We start from the raw sequence: 21,334 nt of genomic DNA, 5'->3' as shown, positions 1-21,334 counted from the left end.
AGTGGCTGAAAATATGGCTATCTGCTAATTTCTGTTGACTAGTAAATGTATTATTTAAAAGTTATGGTGAATGTAGTGCTTTAATTATTAGGCATAATTTGCACAAAGCTTAGAAATGCATGAATTTAACTTTCCACAAAGCTTGGTGGAATGCTAAAAGAGAAAGAATGATGAAGAGAGTTGGTTGAATTTTTAAAATAATTTTTGGGTTAAGACTTGCAGTGCAATTCTGTGCATTGGTTTGATGGGTTTTATTTCCTGGTAAGTATGTTTAGGATTCCAGCCTTAAAATAAAAACATTTGACATTGCTAGAGAAGGTTCTGTAGTTTGTAAAACCTCTGTTCACATTAACAACCAAAAAGTGTTCCATCAACTTTTTTCCGGAGCCATTCCTTTTTTTATTTATCTAAAGCAAGTTCCCCCCCCCCCCACAGTACTGGGAAACCAGCAGCATCTTTCCCAGAACTCATTAACTAAACATGAAATATTTACACATTTGTTTGACATACATGGGATTAGTAATTTCCAAAGGTGCAGGTTCAGTTCTGGGAAATATATCAAAGTAAGTTATATATTTAAAGCATCTTTGGTAGAAAAGTGTCACTGGAGCAGACTAGGGTTCCATCTCGTCCAGTGTCCTGTTTCTCACAGTGGTCAGGCAGGTGCTTCGAGGAAGCCCACAAACAGGGCAAGTCTTAATGGCAGGAGCCCTCCCACAGTTTTTGTCCCCCCACCAACTAGCATTCTAAGGCATACTGCCTCTGGACATGGAGGTTCCATTTCCTCCATGAATTTTCCCCATGTAAAGCCAGTTTCCTCCATGAATTTGCCCCATGTAATAGCCAGGTGGAAGACAGGAGTGCCTGGCGTGCTCTGGTCCATGGGGTCACATGCTCTGGTCCATGGGGTCACGAAGAGTCGGACACGACTAAACAACAACAATAGCCATTTGGCTATCATCACATCTTTTGGCAGTAATAAGGTATATAAAAAACAATTTAAAATCTTTGGACATTCCATTTCGTGACTCCAGTTTTTCCCTGGGAGCTTAGGGCAGAATACCTGTTCTCCTCCGTTTTATCATTATATCAACCCTATGTGGTAGGTACTGGCCTGAGGTCACCCAAAACTTCATTGCCGAGTGGGGATTTGGATCTGGTTATCTCTGGTCCTAGTTGAATCTCCCCCCGCCCCCCAGACTATGCATATTTTGAAATCATTTCCACGTCCTCAGAATGCTTGAGTCTAGCATTTTTGCTTATTTATATTGAACCTCGTTTGCAGTTTTCTTCCCCGTTTCTCCCAGTTTGGAAAGATCCTTGGTGCTATTTGTAGAGTACCTGCATTTTCACCGTCACGAATAAGTTGGCTTCATCTATAAATTTGCTTATGTCACTGCTCACCTCTGACTCCAAATCACTTATCAATGTCAAATGGTGTATGACTCAGTACAGACCACCAATGCTTGTTTACCTCTCTTGTGAGATCTGTCGATTTACTCTCTCCTTCTGCTTCCTGTTCATCGACCAGTTATAGTTCTGACCTGTCCTCCTATCTTATGATGATTAAGTTTGCGTGGGAGTCTTTATTAAATATTTTTCAGAAGCCTAGTTATATAATCTTTATTGGATTGCTCCAGTATTCCTGAAGGATTATCCCAACCTATAATTTTCTAGAATTTTCTTGGTTAACAATCTGGTGTGCTTCAGCCTATCTGTCTCATGGCATGTTGTGACTCCACTGTACCCCATAATAAATTAGTTCATCTTTAAGATGCTCCAAAAGTCTTTGTTGGCTGTGCTTCAGCAGACTATTATGACAGCACTTGTAAGTGGAATCTGGTGTTCATAAGCTCTGAGACATCTCCACTAGTATGTTTAATTATGGAAAGGTGAGAGGAGACAGGATTCCTATTCTTCAATTCCATGGTGATAGACGAGCATGAGCAGCTGTTGAGAGAGGTCTAAGCTCTTCCTGTCCTTCATAGAGCACAGTGTTTGTAACCATATAGATACCATGAAATGAGACACAGATGAGTAGGTGATGTGAGATCTTCTATTGCACCAACTAGTTGTTTAAAATGCTGCTAGCTCTTCCACATTCTTGAGGCTTTGCTAGAAATCCACCATGACTTTCAGAACAAAGAAGAAAAGTACATCTTGATATGGCCATTCTGTTTTATCTTACTTTGCCCTGTTTGAAAGCATACCTTGTTTCAAACACTTTACTGGTCGCATAATGGATGTTGCTGCATCTGTTATGTTCCTCCTTTCATTCTAAAGCAAGAGCAGAACTTGGAACACAAACACGGGGAAGATCCACAAGCAGGAAGAAAGGGGACAACCCTTAGCCTCCACCTACCCTTCCTTCTTTCTCAATTCTTTGTTCATTCTCAGGGTTTGATCTTGCTCACCCTCTTACTATGGCAAGAGGGGAGTCAGGGTCTGCCAAACCAGATGTTGACTAGCATGATCAGCCAATATTTATTGACTCCAATGGTTCTGCATTTGGGCCCTTCTTTCAGCCTTCTTGACACCAGGCTCTTTATTGCTTAGCTTCCTTAACTCCCAAAATTTCTAGTCTCTGCCTATCACTTCCGTGAAGTTTTAATTCCCCCCAAAGTGGTAGCTTTCCCTTTCCTCAGAGAAGCTGAATTAAAAATTGCTTTGTGTGCTTAGCAGCTTGAATAATCCAAGTCGACCACTGTCAGAGGTTTCACCTTCACAAATGCACTACAGCGTAGCTCTGAATAGCAATGATAATCACATTACTGCTTATTTTCACTTGACTTTTTATGTAACTTTAGTAGTTCATAGATGACATTGAGGGCTAACACTCTGCACTTCTTAAACTTTCTGTGTTTATAATTATTGGACAGAAACAGCCGATGTCATAGTATATGTGTCCATGTCTTCTGGTTACAAAGCCTAGAGAAATGAGTGAATTAAAAGTCAGAAACGTTGGCAGGTAGATTTGTTTTTAAGCATCTCTACCCAGCTTTGCCACAGTTCAGTTTAACAGCATCAGTTCAGTTTTTGTATATTTGTACATAAACATAAAACAAACTAAAAACCCAAAATAAATGCTAAACAGATGAGCAGCAGCAACTAATAGACACCAGCTATCAGGAGTCTTACTGGATGGGCAGGCTCATACTGGGAAATACAGCCTTTAAAATGCTCCGGTCTTGAACAACTTGGGACTATAAAGATCAAAAACAGCATTTAAAATTGGACAGAAATGTGGATAACTATATTCTCAATATTCATGTAATGTGCTCAGTGCAGTATATCCTGTCAATCACATCGTCAACGTACAGTATTGTGAATTAGTTAAAATTATCCAAACACTCTTCAAAGTTAGACCTTTGCTTAACATGTTACTACAATCTAACCTTGATATTTCAAGAGCATGAATCACTGTGGCAAGGTCATCTTTATCCAAGAAAGGGTATAGCTGGCACACCAACCATAGATGAGAAAAGGCACTTTGAGGTATAGAAGGCCATAGACGAAGGTGGAAAGAAAAGGATCTTCCATACTATGACCCTTCTTCTTAAGCAGGAGTGCTTACCCCATCCACAAGCTCTTATCATCTTAGTCACCTGTAAGGTTTAGGACAGGGGTCAGCAACCTTTTTCAGCAGTGGGTCAGTCCACCGTCCCTCAGACCATGTGGGGGGCCAGACTATATTTGGGGGGGGGATGAACGAATTCCTATGCCCCACAAATAACCCAGAGATGCATTTTTAATAAAAGCACACATTCTACTCATGTAAAAACACCAGGCAGGCCCCACAAATAACCCAGATGCATTTTAAATAAAAGGGCACATTCTACTCATGCAAAAACACGCTGATTCCCGGACCATCCTCTGGCCGGATTGAGAAGGTGATTGGGCTGGATCCGGCCCATGGGCCTTCGGTTGCCTACCCCTGGTTTAGGAATACATGAATCTGAGACCTGGACCATTTTGTCTTTTATTTTTTCTAGCGTTGCCACTTTCTGCTTCACTCTGCCTTCGTCCAGCTCCATCCTTGCCAAAACAAAGCAAAAATGAAATTAAAAAAATGAAAATGAAATACTCATGACTGATGGGGCAAATTATTAAACCAACTAGAGCAGGTTATTTTCATCAGGTGAAAATGAAATGCATGTTTGGTAGGTAGAGTGTAAACTATTATTGTTAGAGAAATTATTAAATAGGTTCTTCATTACACGGAAATGTCTCTCTTGGCTCATTTTGTCTGGTAGAGGCATTGATTCAGTTTAAAGATTTAACTTCGAGGGCTAGCATGCTCTTATTCGGATTATTTTATAGTAACTTTAATTACTCTTTAAGAGAAGCATTGTGTCCAATAAAGAGGGTATTTGCAGTCCATCAATAGCTGTCATCAGGGTCCAAGGATGACTTATTCATGAGATAGACACATTTTCTGTATTAGGTTGAGCTGATGCATTTTAGAAATATACCTTAGTTAGTAATACAAGATACTTTTTAGTCAACTTATTTTATCCCAGAGCTATTATCGACTATTACGTGACTTCTCATTCTCTTATTCAAAACCCGATAAAGTTGCTTAGTTCAGAACATGACATAATCAAATAAGTTGTTATATTGGTGGTTCCTCTTATATGTCCCAACAGATACTCAAGGAGAAGTAAAGAGCAGAGTCAGGAATCGGGCAGATCAGCTTTAATCCTTGTAATTAGGTCTGTAGAGTAAAGGAAGATTAGCTGCTGCATGCACACAAGAAGATGTCTAATTGCATCAGTATCATCGTAATCTTTGCCCAATCAGGCAATTGTCTTGATATACTTCACTTGAAATAGGATGATGTAATTTACCTAACCTTTCTCTCTCTCTCTCTTTCTTTTTTTAGCTCTGTAGAAAGTGTTTTGAAAACCCTCGTGAAAAACTGTAGACCGTAAGTACTTTTAACAGCTTTCAGAGCCATTATGTATTTCTTAAAAGAGAAATATTTTCTCTTTAAAGCCTTAAATGGCAAGATAGCTCTAGGGGGCATTCCCGTTAGCCTTTTATGGAAGCGGGGGAAGTCCTGTGTGTTTATGGGGTTTTGCCATCAGCAGTGGGCAACAGAAGCCCTTCAAATACTGCACTTTTAAATTCATGAAGCTGCTGGTGGAAAATAGAACACATGCATCCCTGAGAGATTAAATTGTGTTAAGTTTTTTTAGCCCCCCCACCTTACTCAGTAGTGGAGACTATAGTTATTTGTGGTTAATAAATATGTCAGTTATGACATGAACATATTTTTGTTTAGAAGACTCCTTGTGTTAAGAACTGCTTCCATCTCATTCATAAACAAAAGTAGTTGGGTCAGGTTAATCTTAATCTGACATACTGTAACCCTTTCATGTACATACTACAAAAAGAAAATTAAAGAAAAAACAATTAAGAAAAAAAGAAAGAAAAGAAAAAAGAAGAAAAAGCAAATTTACGTACATTAAAAAACACTTAATCTTCCTAATTAATACTTAATTAAACACTTAAATATTTAAGTGACACAAACTATTCTTTATTGTGAGACTATCTTTACCGCCACACATTTTATGAGCAAAGTTATAGTTTTGCTTTCACCAAATGTGTGGCTGTAGGGTGGGAGCGTAGCTTCTGGGCTCTGCTTGGGAGACCTGCCTGCACATCACTACAATCCCCTCATGCACTCTTTTAATGCATGATCTCTCTATCTTTCTCCTGCTTCCAGTTCTCAAAAGAACATCTGTTTTGTCTTCCTGCATCAGGCCAAAGGTCCATCTAGAATAGCATCCAGCCAGATACCTTAGGAATGGCCACAGTCAGGCCATGCAGGTGATGGCCTTCCCATCTTCTTTTGCCCCCTCCCTCTGTTACTGGTTTTCAGGGCTTATTGCCTCTGTACACTGAGGTCCTGTTTAGCTACCATGATCACCTTTCCTTCATTCTCTCCAATGCTGTTTAAAATGACGCCTGAGCTTAGTGGCTTCTATCGCTGCACCTTGTGTCAGTGAATTCTATCCATCTGATTATATATGTTGCTGAAGTACCACTTGTGCATATGAGCCACATCCCTCTTTCCCTTTAGGTATTTCCCCGAAAATGCAACAGCTGAGATGCTAGATGAATGGCGGCCACTAATGTGCCCTTTTGATGTTACTATGCAGAAGGCCATCACTTACTTTGAACTGTTTCTGCCTACCACTCTTCCTCCAGAACTCCACCACAAAGGTTTTAGGTGAGTTGGTCTTAGTTACTTCAAGATGTTCTCACCGAACAATCTATTGCATGGAAGGCTTTTGAATAAATTATGTATAAATTATGTATGTAATGAACTGCACCGTGTACTTCATTGTAGAGTTACATTCTGAATGCCTGTTTGTAACAGGAATGATCTAATCAGTTTACCTGAGAGCTGATCTCCAGAATTAACTCTCTTACAATTGATACTATTTGTGTGTGTGTGTGTGTGTGTGTGTGTGTGTGTGTGTGTGTGTATTTCAATTAAAGTTCTATTTCTTGAGTGGGAAGCAAATGAGTTGCTGATATTGAGCAGCATTGCCTCTTTCTACAGCAAGAATACTGAAGATACCACTGCTTTTTATTGACTGATGTACCAGTCAATCATATTGGAGCCCTAAGCCTTAAACAAACCAAGCCTTTTAATGTCTAGACTTTTGGTTCAGGCTCCAGTGCCTGTCTCCGAAGGGAGGTAAGGCTGTGCATTCGCTGGTAGCTCAAAACTGGCAAAATTCCCATTATCCCAAGTGCACTACTTTTTTCATATTGCAAGATGTGCTTAGGAAGGTCAGAGGCAGCATGAGAGAACTCTTGTTTTCCTGCCTTATCTGTTCTTTGCTTTGTTCATGGACTCCCACAATCCTGGAGCTGGCATTCCTTTGATTAAAGAGGTTCCGGTCATTGACATGTGTGAATAGATTTGGCATGTTTCAATTTGGCTTTCAATTCCCTTTTTTTAAAAAAATGATATTTATTAAAAGTTTAACAGTTACAGAAAAAAAGGGGGGGAAGACAATAAAAAGTTACAATACATCAAAAAATAAAAAGCAAAATAAAAAACAATACAGCAAAGCAGTAAAAAAACCCAACAAAAATATTTAAAAACAAAAACATTTAAAAACACATCCAGTATTTCCATATCTTTGTCTTTCATTTACTTGTTTCATCGACCTCCTCACACCTCCCTTTTTTGTATTCTAATTCAATTAGCTATTTCAGCAAATCCTTTCCATCTTTCTCAATTTTTGTTCTATAATTTACCTTAACACAATCTGACCTTAAATTTTACACTTTGGCCCATTAACAATCCATTTTTACTTAGTTCTTTATGACACTTCTGCTAAAACCATGTAACTTCATGGTTTTGGAAATGGTATAGGTGCAATTTACTCAGAACAGAAGGCTAAATTAATTGTGAATAACGTAGTGACGGAAGAATTTAAGATTGGCTTTCAATTCCTGCACATTTCAGTGCTATGATAATAATGCCAAGGGTTAAAATTTCTAATGATTGGACTGTGGCTCCAATCATTAGTTTGTCAGCAATGAAATACGAAGCAGGTTTAAGGGAACTATGCATTGATGCAAATATTTGCATGACTAGTTGCGTCCAAAGGTGCTTCAGGCTTGCATTTCTCAAACAGCATATCCCTGTGCCACTAGGCAAGCTTGTTTTGAATGAGGAGAGTTTCAAAAGCAGTTTGTGATGTGACATTGAGGCTTGCAATTCGGGGGGGGGGGGGGAGAGTAAAAATATTGCCTTAGTCGTGCCCTAGAAGTTGGCCACACTTACAGAAGCTCATTGTATCTCAGCCGTGGCTTCTTGAGTGATCAGGATCTGTTCCCAATGTACCTAAGCTGCAGACTTTGGCATAAGCGTATTTTATTCTGGCTCCTTTTTCAGAATTTGCAGCTTCTTTATCAAGCAGCTGTTGCTAAAAGATTGGGGGAATATTTGTACATATACGTATGTGTGGGGAGTAATTAGAAGTTGATGGGCAGGAGCATTCCCCCCCCCCCAGTGGATTTCTTAGCAGAATATGTCTCCAATAAGTTTGAAATTATCTCTTAGAAATCACATGGTAGGGAGTGGAGAGAACGAAATCAAGCTGCATGTGTTAATATAGATGCGGCTATGGAATACAGTCAAAAGTTGGATAGCGAACTGTACAGCTAGGCGTAATAGACATTCAGAAACTATGCTTCCTCATATTTTCTGCCTTCATCAATTGAGACAGCACCATATTTATCTCCAAGCTGTTTCAGGCTGTCCTTGAATGTTCTCATTAAGTGGCTTCATATCTCAGTTCTGTTTCTCTTTGGGCTTATCACTTCAAGGTCATATTAAGCCACACTTACTAAAGTGCCTGTCCCCAGAATGCCTCTCCTCTGGACTGTGTCCCATCCTTGAGTTCCTTGCATAGCTTTATAAGTGGTTGCTTTCATCCTGATGGGTGGCAAACACTGATAAGGCACACCCCATCATATCAAATGTTATATATATATATTTGGACTTCCTAGATTCAAGGAGGCTGCCTTTTCCATATGGACTCACTCTGGTTTATTGATATTATCTGTGTGTGTGTGTGTGTGTGTGTGTGTGTTAGTCATATCGTTTACCATACTTTGCTATTTTGTGCATTTTGAGGCTTTTGCTTTGTTTTTAAGTCGTATACTGAGCTTATGTTGTTGCTTTTTAGCTTCTAATGTTGACAGCACTTCCTTCAAAGTAAGCTCCCTTCCAGCCAGCAGTACTTAGTTCCAAGCACAGGGTTCTAAGGTTTGGGTACAAGAATGATTGTATGGAAAAGTGGTTTTGTGCTGCTGGCATCTCACCTCTCTTTGAAGTCCTCAATCAATTTTACAAATCCAAAACTGTTAGTAGCACTTATACACATACATACATACATACATACATACATACATACATACGCCACTTGTAACCTAAAAAAACCAACCCAAAACAAAACACCCTAACGGTTCCAATGTATCCCACCTGATCACCTGGAGGCAATTCTTACTTGTCATGGGTGACCAGACAGTGGCTGTTTTGCAAGCCAGTAAATTGACAAGTTCAGTATGCGCTATAGATTTATGCTTGCTTGTTTATGAGCTTTGAGTTGCTTTAGGCATGTCACCATCTCTATAAAATGGAACATAAAATGACCTCTTTATGGTTAGTACGACAAAAAGTCACTCCCTTTCCTGAGTCTCTGAATACCAGCTTTCTCTTATCATGTTTTCTCCTGGTAGCCTTGCCGCATGGCTTGAAGGTGTGTTGCCGTTTTGAGTTTCCTCCTTCAGATGTGATTGATTGAACATCACAGTGGATTCTCCAAGCGGCACCTTGCCATTGTTTCAAACGCTCTGTGACCAGTAGTGGCAAATACTTCTTAATAGGCATGTGCCAGTGTATGTATATAGCAATGGGATGTATGTATATAGTTGTATGTATGTATATATTGTATGTATGTATATAGCAATGGGAGTCTGGAGCAGCTATAAAACAATCAAATTTCAATTATCCAACTGTGGGTTTAGAAATTATTTGAGTGGGAAGGGGGACAACAGTGCCAAGGGATAAAGCAGTATTGGGTGTTGGGGGCCACTGATTTAAAAAAAAGGCATTTTCCGCAGGACATCTTTTGATGACATTCTGTATGAGACTAGGAAAAGTGCCTGAAACTTTCAGAGTCAGAAACACCCATTTTAATTTCTTCTTCTTCATCATCCATATGCTCTCTGACTGGCCTTAAGCAAGCTGCTCTGAACAATCTACCATCTGCACCATAACTAATAATGACTGACATTATTGGATGGTGTAATGATTTCTGAGATAATTATGTGTGCCGTTTAATATTTATATAGCACTTCATATTTTGAATACCGAGCATTAATTGTTACTATGATTAGGGTGGGAGCAGTGATTATTATTAAGAATGGGAATGAATTTGGCGTAGCAACAAATCTGATTGCCTGATTTCATTGTCTTGCAGGCTCTGGTTTGACGAGTTTCTAGGCCTGTGGGTTTCAGTTCAGAATCTTCCGCAGTGGGAAGGAGTAAGTACTCCTGCTTTGGCTTCTTTCCCCCACTCCCCCCTGTCACCAAAGTGTTGCAATTGGACCAGGAATATTAGTTCTAGGGTGGGCTGTGATTATTTAGGATCCGTATGTGCCCAGTAGTTGAATAAAGAAGCCCATAGTTGGTTGGGTTCTTCTTCCTGTTTACATTGTTAGTTGCTCTCTTGCGAATTTTTCATTTTGTAACCTTTTTGTAATTGAAATGGGTGTACTTTCTAATTCTTTCAGATCACACCAGTTTACTATGATCTTTTAATTTTCAGAGAAATCATATGGCTCTGGCAAAGGGCTCTATTTTTGTTTGCCATAAATATTATTGAACTGTATTTAGTCAGAGTTTTGTAAAGCATGACATCAGGCCCTTGAATTTTGTATTTCTCACATCAAAATTGTGTTAGCTTTCAAGCCTGGGGCAGACATAGGCTGCATGTGAACATCACATTAAGCCAGGGGTAGGCTACCTAAGGCCCATGGGCCTTCTCAATCCAGCCTGCGGACAGTCCAGGAATCAGCATGTTTTTACATGAGTAGAATGTGTCCTTTTATTTAAAATGCATCTCTGGGTTATTTGTGGGACCTGCCTGGTGTTTTTACATGTGTAGAATGTGTGCTTTTATTTAAAATGCATCTCTGGGTTGCATCTCTTAGTTATTTGTGGGGCATAGGAATTCGTTCATTTTTTTCTCTCCAAAATATAGTCCGGCCCACTACATGGTCTGAGGGACGGTGGACCGGCCCACAGCTGAAAAAGGTTGTTGACCCCAGCATTAAGCTGTGGTTTAGTAATACATGCACAAGCAGCAACAAGTCTTTAGTATGCACACCTCTTCCTCCCATATGGCCAGAAGGAGGAGTTTGGGAGAGTTTGCTGCTAGCTATGATTAGCTTCAAACAAGTAAATTACAAACCATGGTTCCTAAAGTGGGCTTGTTGAAATTAATCCTAGTTAGCATTAATCATAATTCTGCTCCCAGATTACATTTTATAATTTAATATTTACAAAAGTATTTATGTACCACACACTTGCAAAGTGCCAGGACAATGTACAACAATGTAAACATTTATTAAAATGACTGTCGACTCGAGAGACCTGAAAGTCAAAAGTGAGAATGTTGCAAGCTGCATATAACTAAAACTAGAAAGGAAATCTCCTAAATTTCTCCTCTTTTACCATAGAGGAGGAGGAGGGAGTGCGGGCTAAGAGAGTTTGACACCCCACCCCCAGGCTAAAGTTGAAATTACCTTTTGATCAAGTACCCTTGCAATTTGGTTGGTTGAAACTTTTGGCCATGTGCAGTTAATCCCATTTTGTATGTACTGAAGTTCTCTTGTATGACCTCTGTTCAGTTAAGGGAAGAAGCAGGAGCAAAGCTTGTACTGAAAAAGTTATCTGTGGTTTCTTTCTTTCCAGCACCTAGTCAACCTTTTTGCACGCTTGGCCACTGATAACATAGGCTACATCGACTGGGATCCCTATATTCCAAAGGTAATATCTAATATATACAAGGAATAATATTAAAACAAGGATAACATGAAAATTGTTTTCTTGTTTAGTATACTTTTACTTTACTTTACTGACAACCCCTGCCTAAGGAGGTAAGAAGAAGAAGAAGAAGACATAAGGGCTATAGTCCTCTCCTGATGGGATTTGTATCCCTAAACATCCAGAGGGCACTAGGTTGGAGAAGGCTGATATATGGGGAGGAACTACATCCCTCCCTCTGTTTTGTTCCCCTGCCTGCTGCAAGTGTTTGTGACTCCCTAATTATAATTTTTAATTACCATCTCTCATTCTTATAGCTTGTCCTAAATTGCTTCTGTAAAAAGGCCTTGAGGCCCTTTGAGCCTTACTTAATCATAACAATTGTTCCATAGTTTTAAAACTCTTCTGGAACATATTAGCTTACTACCAAGCCTCTCTCAGGGTGCACAGTAATGTAGGAAGCTTAAGCATGAGATTTAGTGGCCACTGCTGAGAAAGTGGGTTTTTGCTTAGCTTTAGTTGACTGACTTGAAATGATAATTTCTGGAGGCACGGCAACTCAGCAACTCATAAGCAGATGCTTTGCGGATGCTGGCAAGGGATGCAGCAGTGAGAAATTCCAAACCAATTTGTAGAGACTTTGTGTGCAATAGCACAGAAATTGAGGGAGATCTCAAGATGGCTCAGGTGGACAATAGATTGTTCTGTTGAAATGAAGTTGCAGACACTTCCTTACCTGAAAGTTTTCCAGGATCCATTCTGAAAGCACCGTGCTAGTGTTGTGCCACTTTTCTTACACTCTGTAAGAAATACCAAACACCGTTCATAATGTATTTTGGTTATTTGGTTGTGCAATTACTTTTTCTACAGATATTTACCAGAATACTGCGAAGTTTGAATCTTCCAGTGGGAAGCAACCAAGTGTTAGTTCCACGATTCCTAACAAATGCATATGACATTGGGCATGCAGTCATGTGGATTACAGCCATGATGGTAGGACACTTTAATTTTCTCTACACCTTCCCTCCCTCTCCCCAGTTAGCCAAACACTGGCATTTAAGCATGTTCATGATGATAAATATTTTGGCTGGACCACAAGCTTGGGAATAAATAAAGTTATGCTATATAACCGAGACCTGGTGTGGCTAGCTTCTTAGGGGAGAGCATTCTGTCCTGGGCTCTTACTACACAAATCAATCCTGTCGTAGGTGATCATAGTAATTAAGCCATGACCACGTAGCTGGAAGCATCCCAGGAGCCATCATGTCCTCTGGTTTGCCTAGGAATTCACAAAAAAGCCCCAAGAGACACGTGGGATTTATCTCACTCCTGAAAACAACCTTTTCCTTCATGAGTGAAACTGTCAGCAAACAGTAAGAGCCGTTCGACAGTGGAATTTGCTGCCAAGGAGTGTGGTGGAGTCTCCTTCTTTGGAGGTCTTTAAGCAGAGGCTTGACAACCATATGTCAGGAGTGCTCTGATGGTGTTTCCTGCTTGGCAGGGGGTTGAGCTCGATGGCCCTTGTGGTCTATTCCAGCTCTATGATTCTATGATTCTCTTAATCACATACTGGTTTATAATCAGTTTGGCAGGGCTGCTGGGGTCAGATAAAACTGCTTAATCTGATGTTAGTGAAGTGTCAGGGAGCCTCCACAGATCTCTGTTGTAGATTATGAGAGCATGTCCTTTGCTCTCTGTATGCTTGCGTGTTTAAAAAGTAGTGCTCTCACAGCTGATCTGACAGAGAGATTCCTAGGGGTCTGTTTGACGGGGGTCCCCAATGGAATGCCAAACAGACACAGGCTTGTTAATTTTATACACGGTTACAACAAAACATTCTATAGCAGTTACAACCCACTTTGTGAAACCTAAGCCCATCAGAAATCTATGGCTCCTCTGCCCGTCCCTCCCCAACCTTTCATTATAATAATATGTGATTACATGCGATTCATCAGTGTCTTTCATTATTAACTTTTGACTACTTACCCTATTCTTTATTTATTAAATTTCCATACTGCCCTTTGTCTGAAGAACACAGGGTGGGTTATGATATTAAAAAAACAAAAATATGTAACATAATAACAAAAAATGAACCCCCCCCCCCGGAGTTTAAAAGGCCATAAGTTGTTTAATTAGCCAAGGTCCTGGGAGAGGCATAATGTTTTTGACTGGCTCTTAAAGATGTTTAATGAAGGCATCAGGTGAGCCTCTCTGGGGAGAACATTCCACCTTGTGGACCTTGTGGAGGAAGCACACAATGAAGGGACTTAGATGATGATTGCAGGATCTAGGTTGGTTCATATGAGGAGAGGTGGTCCTTAAAGTATTGCTTTGGTGAGCCATTTAAGGATTTATAGGTCAGAACCAGCACTTTGCATTGACCCAGAAACTAATTGGCAGTCAGTGAAGTTGGGCCAGGATTGGTGCTATATACTTAAACTGCCAGGATTGGCGTTACATGAGCAAGCTGGCTGCTGAATTCTGCACCAGCTGAAGTTTCTGAACTGTCGTCAGAGGCAGCACCACATATAATGTGCTGCAGTAATCTAACCTAGAGGTTACCAGCGCATACACAGCAGAAGATAGGCTGTCTGCTAGCTTCCTCTTTCGTTTATTTTTGATTAATATATCCATTCTTCAATTGACTTCAAGATTAAATGCAATCGTTCCACCTAGCTGTTCTCCTAGCATTCCTTCAGCTGTTGCTATGGTTATTGTCTTCAGAGATTAATGATACATTCTGTCAATGTACCAGGACACCGATTTCTCATCGTTCCTACCAAAGAACATTTTTTTCCCTACTAGGAAGGGTTAGCTAAGAGTTCATACACCAGTGTGATACAAAATGGAGTCAGATCGAAACGAAGTTTTCTGATTCAAACAAGAAAAAGGAAGTTTCTCCCTCAGATCCTCTGAATTATAAACTAGTATGAGAATGTTTTTGAATTTGTTTTAACTAGTACTGGACAGATAGGTCAGATACTTGTTTTTAGGGGGTGAATTAACAGGAGAATGACATACAGTACATTGCATCTGTTTTGTGTGGGTTTTGGTCCTAGCTGCCCCCACAGTGAACCTGTAAATTCCAGCCTTCCATTTTGGAAGTTGGAACTTCTGTAGTCCATATATTTGAAAACCTTTTGAGGGTACAGTTTAGATAACTGAGAAGGTTGGTCTCCCCTACACGTGATTGTCAAACATTTTATATAACTGCAAGTTTGGGTAAGCACTTCCATAAAAATATTTTGTGCTGGGTATGGCTTTCCACCTCAGTATGTTCACTGCCACTGAAAAGAACATGATGTGACCCGTAACCCTTTATTAATCCTTTATCTTGGGGCCCATTAAAATTGAGTGGTTTATAACTGCATTTTGGCCCTGTTCGTGTTCTTTGAAGTTGTATCAAATAACTTGGTTTATCTTTGTTTCTGGACAGGGTGGACCAAGCAAGCTTGTACAGAAGCACTTGTCTGGGTTATTCAAAAGCATTGCCTCTTTTTACCATCCCTCAAATAACGGCCGCTGGTTGGTAAGGATTTATGTGTATTTATATATATATTTCTAATCTTGACATCAAGCACTTCAGTGTTTGTCTTGGAGTGGAATCTTAGTTCTTTTCATTTTCTTCAGCTATTGATGCATTGTATTCTGACTAGGCCATCTTATTTAATTGTACTAGTATAGCTGCACACTAGTTTTGTCTAAACTTGCTTTTAGATTGATTCAGACGTTGAAAATACTGGGTGATATTCAACTAGGATTTATTTAGAGAAGACCCATGCAAATTAATGAACATGACTGAGTTGAGTTCCTTAATTGCAGTGGTTCTGATGTGAATAAAACTTAGTTTAACACCACCATCGTGTGGAAAGTGAAAGGTGTGGTCGTTGACACCCATAAATACAAAACTTTTAACCACTTTATTCACATACATTGTTTCCAAGTAGCTTTGGCTGTATCTGGCCAGCTTGGCTACAAGTTACGCCCTCCACTCAATTGTCTCTCAAGGATAATCTGGTCATGTTGCATGGAAAATAAATTGAATGTCCAAATAGGCTCTTAGTCACCTGGCCCTGGATATGTATTTTAAGGGAATAGGATAAATTAGACCACTTGACAAATAGCCCAGAAACTGACTGATTGTTAATGCACTTAAGTGTAGAGAGGGCAAAATAGCTTTTGTAGCTCTTCTTACTGCTATGTCACTGAAATTGATTCTCTTGTCTTTTTTGTATGGTGGTAGAATAAGCTAATGAAGCTGCTTCAGCGGCTACCCAGTAGCGTTGTCAGAAGATTGCATCGTGAGCGTTACAAGAAGACGACTTGGCTTACTCCTGTGCCTGACAGCCATAAACTCACCGACCAGGATATAACAGACTTTGTAGAATGTATTATTCAGCCTGTTCTTTTAGCAATGTTCAGCAAAACTGGAAGCCTAGAAGCAGCCCAAGCTCTGCAGAATCTCGCACTGATGCGCCCTGAGTTGGTAATCCCACCAGTACTTGAAAAGTGAGTCCAAATAGGATTTGGGAAAAGTGTTTTAGTGTCTTTGTTTTAGATGGCCAAGAAAAGTGTTGCATCCTTTCTGCAGCTGAAAAACTCAAATTTGGCAAGGGAACATTGGACTTCTGTTCAGATGCACAATGCGTTCCTCTTGCCTCTCTTCCATTTTAAGGATTTATTTTAAAAATTTATAATACTGCCATTCAAATGTGGCAGCTTATAATTGCCACAAAACAGAGGATCAGCTGCAAATTTGAACAATATTAAGCATTTCCTGCCATAGGTTCTTTCATGTGGTCCCAAGTAGGAAGAAGCGCAATGCAACTTCATTTTGCTGATATTCAATGTTATTTTACATAGCCCACACAGGGTTTGTTTGAAATTCAGTGTCTATATTTCATATAGACAAACTATAAAAATATATAGGTAGATAGCCGTGTTGGTCTGCCGTAGTCGAAACAAAATAAAAAAATTCCTTCCAGTAGCACCTTAAAGGTAAAGGGACCCCTAACCATTAGGTCCAGTTGTGACCGACTCTGGGGTTGTGGTGCTCATCTCGCTTTATTGGTCGAGGGAGCCGGCATACAGCTTCCGGGTCATGTGGCCAGCACGACTAAGCCGCTTCTGACGAACCAGAGCAGCACACAGAAACGCCGTTTACCTTCCCGCTGGAGTGGTACCTATTTATCTACTTGCACTTGGACGTGCTTTCGAACTGCTAGGTTGGCAGGAGCTGGGACCAAGCAACGGTGGGCTCTGTGGTTTAACCCACAGCGCCACCTGCGTCCCTTAGTAGCACCTTAGAGTCCAACTAAGTTTATTATTGGTATGAGCTTTTGTGTGCATGCAGTGGTATCTGAAGAAGTGTGCATGCACACGAAAGCTCATAACAATAACAAACTTAGTTGGTCTCTAAGGTGCTACTGGAAGGATTTTTTTTTGTTTTGTTATAAAAATATACATCTGATTAGAGCTCCTGCAGGTGAAAATAATGTTAATGCCTTATTTTCCAACATGGAGCACTAAGATGTCAAGTGCATACAGCCAGACTGGTTGAGACCAAAGGCCTGCTTTGTCCACCATTCTGTTTTCTGCAATGGTCAACCAGATGCTTCTGGGAAGCCCACCAGCAGGACATGTGGACGGGGGGGGGCAATAGTCCTCTCCCACTATTGATCTCCAGCAACTGATCCTGGAGAGCTTATGCAGCAGAGGTCACCAACCTCCTGGGGCTTGTGGGTTTACGTTTGTAAACTGGACAAGCTGTTGTGGACACCATGCACATACCTGCTGGCTACCATAGAATGCTTTTTTTTCCAAGGCTAATGTTGAAGCCTCCCCTTTCAGTGTGAGGGGAGGGGATGCTTTGGGCACCAGGGAGTAAGTATGTCTCTGTCGGGTGCTGCGTTGACTACCCTTGCTTATACAGTGGTAACCTCGGGTTACAGACGCTTCAGGTTACAGACTCTGCTAACCCGGAAGTAGTACCTTGGGTTAATAACTTTGCTTCAGGGTGAGAACAGAAATCGTGCAGCAGCGGCAGTTGGAGGCCCCATTAGCTAAATTGGTATCTCAGGTTAAGAACAGTTTCAGGTTAGGAACGGACCTTCAGAACGAATTAAGTTCTTAACCTAAGGTACCACTGTAAAGTCATCATGGCTAGTAGCTGATGATAGCCTTGTCCTTCATGAGCCCATCTAATCTTCTTTAAAGTTGTCTTTAAAGATGTGCTTTGTGGATAAGTTATTTCCCTTTTGTCTGTCACGATCCTTCCAACTTTATTGAATGACCCTGGGTTCTAACATACAAATCTGCCTGGTTGAGAACTTATTTTGCACATTCTGCATATGGGCCATATATTTAGTAGAGGTGTAGTTAAGGGCCGTAGCACATTGGTAGAAAAACTCCTTTGAATGTGGAAGGTCCTAGCCTTGATCCCCATCATCTCCAAGTAGGGCTGGGAATGCCCCCTTTCTGAAACTCTGGAGAGCTAATGGCAGTTATTGTAGATCATACATAGCTAGATGGACCCAGCGGACTGTATAAGGTAGCTCCTTATATCCCTAAAGGTAAAGGGACCCCTGACCATTAGGTCCAGTCGTGGCCGACTCTGGGGTTGCAGCGCTCATCTCGCTTTATTGGCCGAGGGAGCCGGCGTACAGCTTCCGGTTCATGTGGCCAGCATGACTAAGCCACTTCTGGCGAACCAGAGCAGCGCACGGAAACGCCGTTTACCTTCCCGCCGGAGTGGTACCTATTTATCTACTTGCACATTGACGTGCTTTCGAACTGCTAGGTTGGCAGGAGCAGGGACCGAGCAACGGGAGCTCACCCCGTTGCGGGGATTCGAACTGCCAACCTTCCGATCGGCAAGTCCTGGGCTGTGTGGTTAAACCCACAGCGCCACCTGCATCCCCCCTATATCCCTACATGAGTAGAAATGCAAAGAATTATTTCATTGATGCACTGCGTCGCCATAGAAAAGAGCTCATCTAATTGTAATTTTTCTCTGCCACAAAAAATGCATAGAACATACCCTGCACTGGAGACTTTAACCGAACCTCACCAACTCACAGCCACTTTAAGCTGTGTAATTGGAGTAGCTCGTAGCCTGGTATCTGGGGGCCAGTCATTTCCCGAAGGTCCAACGCACATGTTGCCTCTGCTGATGAGAGCGTTGCCTGGTGTGGATCCAAACGACTTTAGCAAATGCATGGTGAGTAAAACTCTCTTCCACATACGGTTACGGCACAATCAAATTTTTCCACAGCTTCATTGCCCTGCCCCCATGTGTCCTGTTGTCATATTTCAACCCCCCCCTTTCTCCAGGCTCCCACTTCTCCCCCTCGTAAGGACCCCAGACCAGCTCCATTGCAGGGGTGAAGGGCACAGTGCACACAGCAGTGCCTAAATGAGTACAGTTTGGTGGCTTGTATCGTAATGTAATAAAACTATGAAAGAATGCATACCTCTCTGGTGGCTTTGTACCTATCCATACCAATCCACTCTGCCTAAGTGTTTTTAACGTTGTTGGAAAGAAATTATAAATAGTGGTTGTTCAGGATATGGAGAGCAAGGAAGGAAAATGATACCTAGTGGCAGCTTTAGCAAGGGACTACCACATTTTATTCTATTTTTGGTAGTGCATGGGGTGGGACTACCACATGCATAAAATATAAATGTGTAAAGTAAATCTGTATAATGAAAGGTGATAAATTACTTGCCCAGGCATGTTCCATGTGTTATACCGAGTGTTTAAAAGACTGGAAATTTAAATTAATACACACAAATATGAGCAGAGTGCAGTGCCTACAAAATATTCAACGTAATAAGACATTGTGCCAGACATCTTTTTGTAATTCATCTTGCAACCCTCTGGTTTGGTCTGGACATTTGAAATTGGGGGATCCCGTACTCATCCTTTGTTGTCATATGTGCAGTTTTTGTGCTCATTTACCTTAAAAAGGAGTTGTGGTATAAAGCAGCAGGAATTCAAAGTAAGCATGCACTTATTGTGGTGCGATGCATGTTACCTCACACACGAGGTTTGGGATGAGTGGGCAGACGTTTTGACCCAGCCCTGACACAAGGGTTTGCCTTACTGCCTATTTCAATTTTTCACATTACAGTTCAAAAAACAAACATGCTGTCTTTCAGTATAAATGATTCACGCTGAAACTTCCTTTGCATCTTCCAATAGATCACATTCCAGTTTATTGCAACGTTTTCCACTCTTGTGCCTTTAGTAGATTGTTCATCTGTACTACGAGAGAGAAATAACCTCACAGAGGTAAGATGTTAAATGGCTAATATATGCTGTTTCAAGTGTTCTTTAGTGCAAGAAGCTCTTGGCTACTATATGCTTTTTTTAAGTGTAAGAAGCTGTTGCATGTTGAACTGTTTAAAAAGATGTTAAAGTGTAAATACGAGAGGGGAAAAGATGTTTGTATAAGTCAAAGCCCATTTCAAGAAAGGGAAAATAATATTCTTTTGTCTATACTTCACAAGCAAAAAATATGCTTTGCACCTGGAAGAATCAAATTACATATATGGCCCAAATTTGCAAATGAAAGTTTTTGGTTTTGTACAGTTTTTCAATTCTGATCCCAGGATTTGGAGTTTTAACCTGTTTGATAAGAATGAGGATTGTGGCATGGGTAACTGAGGGGCAGAATGTTTAGAAGACAGTATAATGATTTTTTGGAGAAAATAATAATTTCATAAAACTGTATTTTGATGGTTCTGTTTTTGTTTGAGTCTATGGCCTAGCTAAACTAAAAGGGATATGTAAGATCATTCTCAGGTTTCTAGCAGCTTCCTGGAAAGTGTATCATAGTTTGGAAGGACTAGAAACTAAAGTATTTTATTTCCTGTTGTGCCCTGACATCATAGGTGGAGAGAGAACTGTGCTCTGCGACTGCTGAATTTGAAGATTTTGTACTGCAGTTTATGGACAGGCAAGTTGTGGTGGGAGACTGAGTGTACTGGTGAGGTGATAACTGCCCTGCTGGCTTTCCAAGTGTTTCTAAACTTAGTCTTGCCCATCGGATGTTTTCTCCTAATTTATGTTCCCAATTCCATTGGTCACAGGGCAGATCAGTACATAAATGCTTTTAATAGTACCTGGCTACATACAGAGTAAAGGTAAAGGGACCCCTGACCATTAGGTCCAGTCGTGGCCGACTCTGGGATTGCGGCGCTCATCTCTCTTTATTGGCCGAGGGAGCCGGCGTACAGCTTCCGGGTCATGCGGCCAGCATGACTGAGCCGCTTCTGGCGATCCAGAGCAGCGCACGGAAATGCCGTTTACCTTCCCCCCGGAGCGGTACCTATTTACCGTATTTTTCGCCCCATAGGGCGCACCGGCCCATAGGGTGCACCTAGTTTCCCCCAACCCCAGCCCCCAGAACAGGCTGCTCTCCGCAAGCCGTGGGAGGGCTCCCGCGGCTTGCGCAAAGCTACCCGAAGCCCGGGCACGACTGCTCAGCGCACCAAGGCTTCGGAATAGAGGCAGCTCTCCGCAAGCTGTGGGAGGGCTCCCGCGGCTTGCGCAGAGCTACCTGAAGCCCGGGCGCGACTGCTCAGCACGCCCAGGCTTCGGGATAGAGGCAGCTCTCCGCAAGCCGTGGCTCCCGTGGCTTTCGCAGAGCTACCCGAAGCCCGGGGCGCGACTGTTCAGTGCGCCCCAGGCTTCGGGATGCAGGCAGCTCTCCACAAGCCGTGGGAGCCCGGCGGGAACTCCCGCGGGCT

At 41.4% G+C, this 21,334-nt stretch overlaps 1 protein-coding gene across 2 annotated transcripts in view; it reads left to right on the top strand.

The window, feature by feature from the left end:
* Positions 1-21,334, top strand: part of PSME4 (proteasome activator subunit 4) — an 84,536-nt gene that overhangs the window by 14,133 nt on the left and 49,069 nt on the right. For both annotated transcript variants that reach the window (XM_053383623.1, XM_053383624.1), the window contains 10 exons: positions 4,883-4,927; positions 6,086-6,235; positions 10,014-10,077; positions 11,510-11,584; positions 12,452-12,574; positions 15,018-15,110; positions 15,825-16,090; positions 18,614-18,800; positions 19,785-19,874; positions 20,477-20,541. In XM_053383623.1, coding sequence (XP_053239598.1) covers positions 4,883-4,927; positions 6,086-6,235; positions 10,014-10,077; positions 11,510-11,584; positions 12,452-12,574; positions 15,018-15,110; positions 15,825-16,090; positions 18,614-18,800; positions 19,785-19,874; positions 20,477-20,541 — 1,158 coding nt within the window. The remainder of the gene's footprint in view (positions 1-4,882; positions 4,928-6,085; positions 6,236-10,013; positions 10,078-11,509; positions 11,585-12,451; positions 12,575-15,017; positions 15,111-15,824; positions 16,091-18,613; positions 18,801-19,784; positions 19,875-20,476; positions 20,542-21,334) is intronic.

This window comes from Podarcis raffonei, chromosome 3 (genome assembly GCF_027172205.1).
Source record: "Podarcis raffonei isolate rPodRaf1 chromosome 3, rPodRaf1.pri, whole genome shotgun sequence".
In the NCBI taxonomy this organism is placed as follows: domain Eukaryota; kingdom Metazoa; phylum Chordata; class Lepidosauria; order Squamata; family Lacertidae; genus Podarcis; species Podarcis raffonei.
The sequence above is the reverse complement of the archived record's forward strand: the minus strand, read 5'-3'. Positions and strand labels throughout refer to the sequence as shown.